The sequence below is a fragment of the Perca flavescens genome, chromosome 1 (genome assembly GCF_004354835.1).
Source record: "Perca flavescens isolate YP-PL-M2 chromosome 1, PFLA_1.0, whole genome shotgun sequence".
Classification (NCBI taxonomy): domain Eukaryota; kingdom Metazoa; phylum Chordata; class Actinopteri; order Perciformes; family Percidae; genus Perca; species Perca flavescens.
This window is the reverse complement of record NC_041331.1, coordinates 17,242,233-17,251,035: the sequence shown is the minus strand read 5'-3', so window position 1 is coordinate 17,251,035 and position 8,803 is coordinate 17,242,233. Positions and strand designations below refer to the sequence as shown.

At 41.0% G+C, this 8,803-nt stretch overlaps 1 protein-coding gene across 2 annotated transcripts; it reads right to left on the bottom strand.

The window, feature by feature from the left end:
* Nucleotides 1-8,680, bottom strand: vegfd (vascular endothelial growth factor D). 2 transcript variants are annotated; one of them, XM_028582870.1, is made up of 9 exons: nt 7,633-8,680; nt 4,711-4,912; nt 4,504-4,624; nt 4,040-4,109; nt 3,689-3,816; nt 3,495-3,610; nt 2,803-2,968; nt 1,065-1,199; nt 1-230 (listed from the first exon to the last, which is right to left on the bottom strand). In XM_028582870.1, the coding sequence occupies exons 1-9, from the start codon at nt 7,741-7,743 to the stop codon at nt 212-214; spliced, it is 1,068 nt and encodes a 355-aa protein (XP_028438671.1). In that variant the 5' UTR covers nt 7,744-8,680; the 3' UTR covers nt 1-211. The 2 variants fall into 2 exon arrangements, with proteins under 2 accessions (XP_028438671.1, XP_028438678.1); XM_028582877.1 differs by lacking the exon at nt 1,065-1,199.
* Between the last annotated feature and the right edge of the window lie 123 nt (nt 8,681-8,803).

The following is an 8,803-nucleotide window of genomic DNA, read 5'->3' as shown; positions in this document are numbered from 1 at the left end:
ACAATGTACAAATCATAAACTTTACATATTGATTGAAACATAAGGTAAGCATGTTAAAAAGAAATCTGTTAACATGGTCATGTGAGTTAATATCATATTAATTAGTTAAAGTGATCGCCATAAATAGGACTGTAAATAAATTATGAGCCTTTTTTCTCTGCCTCCAAACATCCTTGGCAAGCAGGTTGTCGTCAGTTATTTCCTCAGAGTCCTAGTTGGGCCATTTGCATCTGTGAATAAAAGTAAAAGGTATCATTTAGAAATATAAAATATGCATGATAGAGCTCAGAAAGCCTGGATTAACCTGAACTCTGCAGGAGTTTTAGAAACTGATTACTTTGTTTATTCATCCTGCATGTCTGAGTAGTTGCTGGAAATACACTTTCATTTACCTTAAACTGGATCCTTTTATGTTTTATACTCACTTTTTTCATACTGTTTAGATATTTCAATTCCATGCCAAATAACTTTATTTAGCATCTTTCAAACATAAAATGCAGCTCAAAGTGCTACAGTATGGCATTAAAAACAAAACAATAGAAAAAAGGCAACATACAAAAGATAAATGAGTTCATACAAATAAAATAAAAGACACAATCAAACAAAAAGGCAGGGAAATAAATAAAATGACAGTAGAAAAATAATACTAATCAAAGTAATAGATAGAAGTAATCAATGAAACATTCAAATATTAAAATATACACAATGATTATCAGACACACTGATATACATTACTAGATCAGTGACAGTGATTCCTCTGGAAATAACTAGATCCAGAGTGTTACGGCAGTTATGGGTGGGGCCAGAAACATGATGATTAAGTTACAGTATGTCCAAGATATTCAGGGATTTTGAGGCTTTATAATACGATAAATTATTTATGTGGATATTAAAATCACCATTTATAATTATTCTATCAGACTTGGTGACAAAAGTTCTGAAAACTCACAAAAATAACCTGTCCATAGTATAGGAGTGTGGTATACTTAAGTATGAGTACCACTGGCTCAGCCTTTTAAAGTAAACACAATGTACTCAAATGTGGAGAAATCACCAAAACTTACCCTATTGCCACTAAATGTGTTTGAGAAAGTAGTGGCAATTCCACACCCTCTTTTATTCTGCCTGAGTGAAAAAAACTGGAGTTGAGTGGGCAGGTTTCAATAAGGACAGCAGCACCATCCGAGCCGAGCCATGTCCTTACAAGAAATAAGAAGTCTTATTGCTTATCAGAGATCAAATCATTGATTGTAAAGGACTTTCTGAAGAGTGATCCTACATTGAGTAAGGCCATGTTAGTTACAGATAGAACTGATCAGATTTAAAGGAACACGCCGACTTATTGTGAATTTAGCTTATTCACCGTAACCCCCAGAGTTAGACAAGTCGATACATATCCTTCTCATCTCCGTGCGTGCTGTAATGCTGTCTGACGGCTCTAGCGGCATCAGGCCAGCACAGAACATGCAGGTGAATGGTTCCAGCAATCCTACTGCTCCGAATAAGTGACAAAATAACGCCAACATGTTCCTATTTACATGTTGTGATTTTTAGAGTCACAGGGTGTACAAAAAACAACGTAACATGAGACACAGCCGTCTTCTAACTGTAAACAAACCGGGAACTATATTCTCAGGTGGAAGAATATAGTACTTGGGCGGAGTGATATGCTCGCAGCAAGCCTGTCTGAGAATATAGTTCCCGGTTTGTTTACTGTTAGAAAACGGCTGTGTCTCATGTTACGTTGTTTTTGTACACGCCAGACTATACAAATCACAACACGTAAATAGGAACATGTTGGTGTTATTTTGTCACTTTTGTCACAATTCGGAGCAGTAGGCTAGTTGGAACCAGTTACCTGCAGGATCTGTGCTAGGCTAAGCTAATGCTGGAACCGTCAGGCAGCGTTACAGCACGCACGGAGATGAGAAGGGTATGTATTGACTTGTCTAACTCTGGGGGTTACGGTGAATAAGCTAAATTCCCAATAAGTCGGCGTGTTCCTTTAAATTCAGTGAGGTACATCTGTATTATCAATTGGATTTCTGAGATTATTCTGTTTAGAAACATTGTCCTATGCTTTGATCTTTGACTAATAATTGGATTATGGGCATTGAGAGTATATAGGCACAAGGTTGAGCTAGTGATTTTATGTCTGGATGGGATGATGGCAGTGGTGTCTGCTGGCAAGAGACCAGAAGTGGTCGGTCAAGCCTCGGTTGTCAGAAGTAGGGTATAGTTTTGTATGTCTAGTATAACTTTTGAGGACAGACTAGCGCAGGGGGTCTTCAGTGTTTTTAAAGCCAAGGACCCCTTAACTGAAAGAGAGATGGAGCAGGGACCCCCCTACTACATACATTGTATAACATGAAGTTGCATAATAAGCTGGGCCTACAATAATGTGTAGGGCGGCCTTAAGCCTTCATACATACCTTTTTTGCATAGAATACTAAGCTACTAAAATAGCCTAATAATTGTTTTCATGATTTTATAATCACGTTTTAATGTTAAACATACATGTGGAACAGTGAATCTTTAGGATTAACTCTATCTGTGGATGGCTTTAGTGACTACCTTACCTACAGGCCAGTGAGCAGTGTGGATTTATATTTGGTAATATTATGTTTGATTCATGTTAAGACTTTTAAATTTTTGAAAAAGATTATGTGCCCCCCTGCATTGACTCTGAGGACCCCCTAGGGGTCCCGGACCCCTTGTTGAAGATCCCTAGAGTAGAGCATTTAAAGAAAGTGTCCCCAGTAAAGAAACAGAAAATTATATGAAAGCCTCCCTCTGGTCTACCTGCAGGAGGCTTGATCAAAACGTTGATGCCTGTGGGCACAGATGGAGGAATTGAGTTGACAGCGTTGGATCGGTCTTGGTTCCAGCATTGGCCCAGGTCTCGGAAGACAGTCACAGCGCTCGACGTCTATCTCACAGTCGGGCATCCATGAACTAAGTGGAAACTCTAAGCAGGAGGTAATAATGTTCAAAGACATTATAAGTACAATACCTTGTTAGCTGAATCTTCGTATTAAATCAGTTTGGTCATACTTTCATAATGAACTTACTTTAATGTTCATGCCAAATCATAAACTAATGTGAAAAACATTTTCTAGATATGATATACCTGGGTTTGGAGTACAATAGGGTTAGTATTGGGCTTGTTTTTGAGTTTACTGCTAACGTCGGCATGCTAACGAAGACTAGACTTAAAGGACAACTAAAGGATTATTGGAATTCTATTTGTTTTATTCATAAACCAGAAGTAATTAGGACACATTGTTAAGAAACTACGAATGTCTGTTCACAATGTGGTGCCAATCCATCCAGCAGTTGTTACGATACACACACACACACACACACACACACACACACACACACACACACACACACACACACACACACACACACACACACACACACACACACACACACACACACACACACACACACACACACACACACACACACACACACACACACACACACACCTGGTGTACTGGAAGGGTAAGGTATGCATCGGTCAGTTGAACAATCCCAAATGAACCCACTGGCACAAAGTCTTTTGGAGTCCTGTGCCTCTGACAGCTGGCCCATCGGAGAGCAGCTGCCAATGAACCAGATGGGTTAGAAGAAGAAAAAAAAAAAATCCTCATACCAAATTCAGTTGAGAAATAAGACTCACCCACTGCTCCTGTGAGGCTGAGCATTACGTCGTATTATGGCGGGCTCCATGCACCTGCACTCTGTATGATTAGCTACTTTTATTAGCACTGGCTCTGGTACAAAGTTAAATGGAATGACACTAAGGACCTGGAAACACACACACACACACACACACACACACACACACACACACACACACACACACACACACACACACACACACACACACAGACAGACACACACACACACACACACACACACACATTATGTTTTGACCAGTGAGAACTGTGGTTGCAATAGACCCTTAAAAATGTGTTAAATAAAAAGGTCTAATGGATATCCGCCAATCATCACAGGTTTGGTCACTCACAGTTTTATTCACATATACTGTCGTCGTGTTTCTGCAGGTGACACCCTCTTGATTGCAGCAGCCACTACACCTGTTCAGTAGGAAAACAAATTAGCATATGGGCAAAGGGATGTGTATGGAAAAAATGACTTACAGTACATTGTTGTAGTTGACTGAGGAGTTGGGGCTTTTAATGTTTATGGGATTTTTTTTATCTGTGAAATGTAAAAGATCATATGGTCAGAAGTCAAATTGAATATATATGGATACAGAAATAAAGCACCTCTGCAGACCTGTAGAAGTCAAATATGGACATTGTTTTAACATTTGATTCCATGTCAGCATCTATTCAATAAAACTAAAAACGTGTTGATGTAATGTGAATGACTGCTGAGAAGTTTCGTCAGCTTGGATGCAGGGACGGTGCAGCTCACAGCATTGAGCTTGATGTTAAAGTTCTGGATCTGGTTTAATGTCAAACAAACCTGTGGATGGAGACACAAGGTGGCTTGAAGAACATTGAGGGGTCGGTGCCCAGCTCCTTGGCCACGTCGACACACGTTTCCCTTGGCATGCACTGAGTCCGCTGCCATTCTTCATCTATGGCTAAATGGGAGACACACAATGTTTAGAACCACATCAGCACACATACACAGACTTGCCCGTAACATGTAGTATACGTTTTATCTGACCTTTAAGAATCTCCAGGCTGTAAGATTCGGCAGCGTAGCGTGTAGAGCGGTGCGAGCCAACTGAAGGTGGAGAAGAGAGGGTCTCTGGCTGCTGCAGTCTCAGACGACACTTCCACAACTTCCAATCAGGAAAGTCTGCGAGCATCAGCAGCTCATCTAAGCTGGAGGCTGACCGCACCTTCCTCTCCCACTGCTTCATTACCTGCAGGGATCCCAGTCATCCTTTAATGCAGGGGTGGCCAACCAGTTCAGCATTAAGAGCCACAGAAAAACACGTACCATAGCAAAAAGCCACACAACACATGCAGGTCCACATTACAACAGGTTTTTTTTCTTACTTAGATTGTCTCAGTGGGAAACCTGACAGTCTTTGTTATCCACAATCCTTTTTAGATTTTGATGTAAGTTGTGGCCACTCGAAGCGACTTCGACTTTTCACTCACTTGTCACTAGAGGGGCTTTCAAACAATCTGATTCAGCCGTGAAAGGGTTAATGAGGAAGGTGATCTTTCCTCAAGTTGCAGGATCTGTCCATAAAAAACTATTTTAAAATAATTGGCAAATGTATTGGCAGATGCATTCAAATGCTTCTTTTTTTAAACTTATGTGAAATGTTTCAAAAAGTAAATAAAAATCCACCAATAAAACAGCCCCCAGCCACACAGTAAGAGCCTCAAAGGAGCAAGCAAAGAGCCGCATAAGCCTCAAGAGCCACAGGTTTGCCACCCCTGCTTTAATGTTTCACATTAACATAAAAAAAAAACTGGGATGTTAAAATTTCATCTGTAGCGGTCCCAGTATTTGTTTGTTGTGTACTGAAGTATATGAAGCACATCACATGACATGGTTAAGTTATATTTGAGGACTGCTTTAATGTAAAGGAGACCTTTTATATACTGTTATCAGGTTCAGACTTGTATGTTTCTACTACAGGTTTACATGATTTAATGTTAAAAAAAACAACAACCACTTAATTCTTTTAATACTGCCCATGGCTGCTGCACTCTGTTTGAGACGCTCTGTTGGAACACGTGTCTCTTTAAGCCCTCCTCTCGAAAAAGTCCAGTCTGATAGGTCAGCTGTTCCAGGTCTCCGGAGTCTCCGCATCTGTGCCCATTCTTATAAAATTACATCCATAATCTGTGCTCAGCTCTTGCGGTTTATACCTAAAATGCACCAATAAAGGCTTCCAAACCAAAAACTACACAATGACATGTTCCAGCAGAAATGTGATTAACAACATCTGCAACCAAGATTACAGGTGATTTCAGACACCCTTGGTAAATATCTCATGCTAAGCATTAGTATATTACTGTAGCATTCTGGTGTTTGCATTTAGCTCAAAACTCTACTGTGCCTAGGTACAGCCTTACAGAGACTGCAGACTCATTAGTTGTATAAAGAAAGAAATGATTAAATATGGATTTAAAATTGAATTTAGTCAAATTAAATGCATTTATAGATACATTACTCTATGTGCATTATTTTCTGCTAAAGTGCCTTACACTGGGGCTGAGTTGATATGTTTGCTGGAGTTTTTACTTGGAGCACTCGGCTTGATGTCACACACATTAGTCAGAGTGTGATTATCAACAGCTGCTGCAGAAAATGTGTGTGTCTGCTCCGGTCTGCCTCTGAACGCTACTCATTCTCAAGTCTCATAACCGCTACCAAAGAGTATACATTCATATTCACTGGAATGATGATATGCAGCTGGATATAAACCCGGGACATCTGACAAAAATGGGCCTCAGCCAACCAAACCACTATCATGCACTTTGAGAGGAGGCAGCATTGGTGGGAGAAAACCATAAAACCACCTGTCAGGCTACATGAAAAGTGCAAAGTTTCCATGATGACATAAAGCAGAACAAAATGGAAGCTGAACAAATCAGATAAGTAAGGTTTAGATAAGATGTGTTATGAAAAACAGCATCCATTACTTAAGTTTATTGTTATCTTTTACTTTTTGTTTTAACTTAGCATTTGAACAGACTTTACATATGGATGAATGTGATCTTTCTGATGAGGAGAGGGGAGAGAAGAGGCTAATTTTTTAGGCGGGAAAGCCAAGCCTGATACCGGATGGTTGGTCTACAAACGTCACAGAGACAGTCATGGGATATTGCACTTGTCTACACACAAGTCTATTTGCTTCATTTCCTCTGGACAACTGTAACAATCTGTGTCCTCTGATGTGTTCAATGTGTTGCAGAACAGAGGGTGGGGCAGGTTGGCTGGCTAACTGCTTCCACTCAGAAACAACAACAGAAAATAGGGAGGTTTCCCCTCTGCAATTTCGACCAGGGGATAGACCCACTAATGAGAAACAGAGAGGGAGAGCGCCTGAGAGAGAGGGATGACAAGAATTGAAAGGGAGGTAAAGATGGGGGGAATTTGAATAGAGAGCGAGTGGGAATACAAGACAATGAAAATGAATGGAAATGAATGACAGCTAGATAAAAGAAAATTAAGAGTGAAGTGGTTCAATAACCCCTGTGACGCAGATACAATTATGGCGTGCATTTCCTCTTTAAACCACAAGCAAGCGCACACATTTTGGTTTCGTGGACAGAACACGGTGAGCACATGTGAGCGTACTGCACTGGCAGCAACTGGTCAAGTGTGAGGTTTATGAGAGAATGAGTGAAAGGAGGAAAGAGGCTACACAACACTGCACAAGCGAGTGAAATCAACCCCTGAATGCATCAAGAATATAAAAGCAAGGATGTGTTTTGAATTACAGTATGTTCTCCGGACAAAGTTAGATTATGAATTGAAGTTGTTTGTAGTACAAAGGGGAACAAAATCTGTCGTTATACATCATCTACAAACATCAGTGAATTGCAAGAAGCCTCTTACGTTGCTGCTTTGATGCATATAACATGCACTTGAAGACACAAGGCTTCACGCCACACTTACCCTGCTTCCTCCCTCTCTGTGCATGCTGTGGCCCACGTTTATCCAACTCAGCTCCACCACCAGAGTCACCAAGCAGGAGATTCTGCACAGAGTCCGTTTCATCTTCATCATTATGCCTTGGCTATGCTTGCGGTCTCTCAGAAGCAGTCAGCAGTATGAACGTATCTCCTTTTCCTTCTGGCAGAAAGCACTTAGAGCTGGCTGCCTCTCCGACTCGGTTTCCCAGAACAGCTGAGTCCCTCAGACCACACACACTCCTCTCAGTGCAGGTATGTGCAACACAAACTCTTGATCCTCCAGCTGCACAGTAAAGAGTGTGAGTGTGTGTGTGTGTGTGTATAAGCCAGATGTAACCTGTCACAGCAACCCAGATGCCCACGAGCCAAATGAAGAAGGTTAAAGATGCTTTAAAACAGACACCTCTTACAGCAGAAGCTTTGATGCAGAACCGGAGGTGTCCCGTTAAGTAACGAAGCTACTAGGAGTCAGAAGCTGAAAGTTACCTCAGAAAAAGTCAAGATTCCCTTGAGGACTTATCAGCACATTCTCTTACGTCAGAATGGATTGAAGGCCTGTGGAATATTGCAGCTAGATGATCTGAACAAATTACTCAGTTTCTTCTTTATATACCCACCTCCTTAAAAAAATGCTGCTGCCTGCTTCCCTTAATTTTAGTGGTGACAATATCTGTATGTTAAACTTCCCTTCGGTCAGTCCTCAGTTCTCCAGATCCTACTGTGGTTTGTCCGTGTAAAAAGGCCCTGAGGTGCAAAAGCAGCCACACAATTCCTTCCACTAAGATGTGGGCTAAATCTGAAGAAGCTATGACAAACTAGTATGTCTGACTGGCTTCTGCCTTTATGTCTCTCCCACTAGTCTTGCTGCCTCAAAGCACGCCTTTTTAGTTGCTTTTTTGTTCCAGTCTTTTTTTTTTTTTTAAATGTCAATTTCTTAAGTGATCACATCCAGTTGCCAAACTGCACACAGCCAAAAAGCATTAACATGTGTTTTAAATGTGCTCCAGACTTCCGTAACATGTGAGCGGAAATCAGATGCCAGCACCACCCCTGTCCCACCAACACCCCACCCACTCGCCCATTCAGGCCTGTTTGACTCAGGGTGTAATCTGCCAGGAGCGATGCTTATAATAATTATGAAACATGCAAAAAAA

What these genes read in the sequence shown, in the direction of transcription:
- vegfd (XM_028582870.1), bottom strand. Translation starts at nt 7,743, where the DNA reads ATGATGAAGATGAAACGGACTCTGTGCAGAATCTCCTGCTTGGTGACT. An exon ending in ACAGAGAGGGAGGAAGCAGG is followed by an intron (nt 4,913 to 7,632) that starts GTAAGTGTGGCG and finishes GGATCCCTGCAG; the next exon opens with GTAATGAAGCAGTGGGAGAG. An exon ending in TTACCCTTCCAGTACACCAG is followed by an intron (nt 2,969 to 3,494) that starts GTGTGTGTGTGT and finishes CCTCCTGCTTAG; the next exon opens with AGTTTCCACTTAGTTCATGG.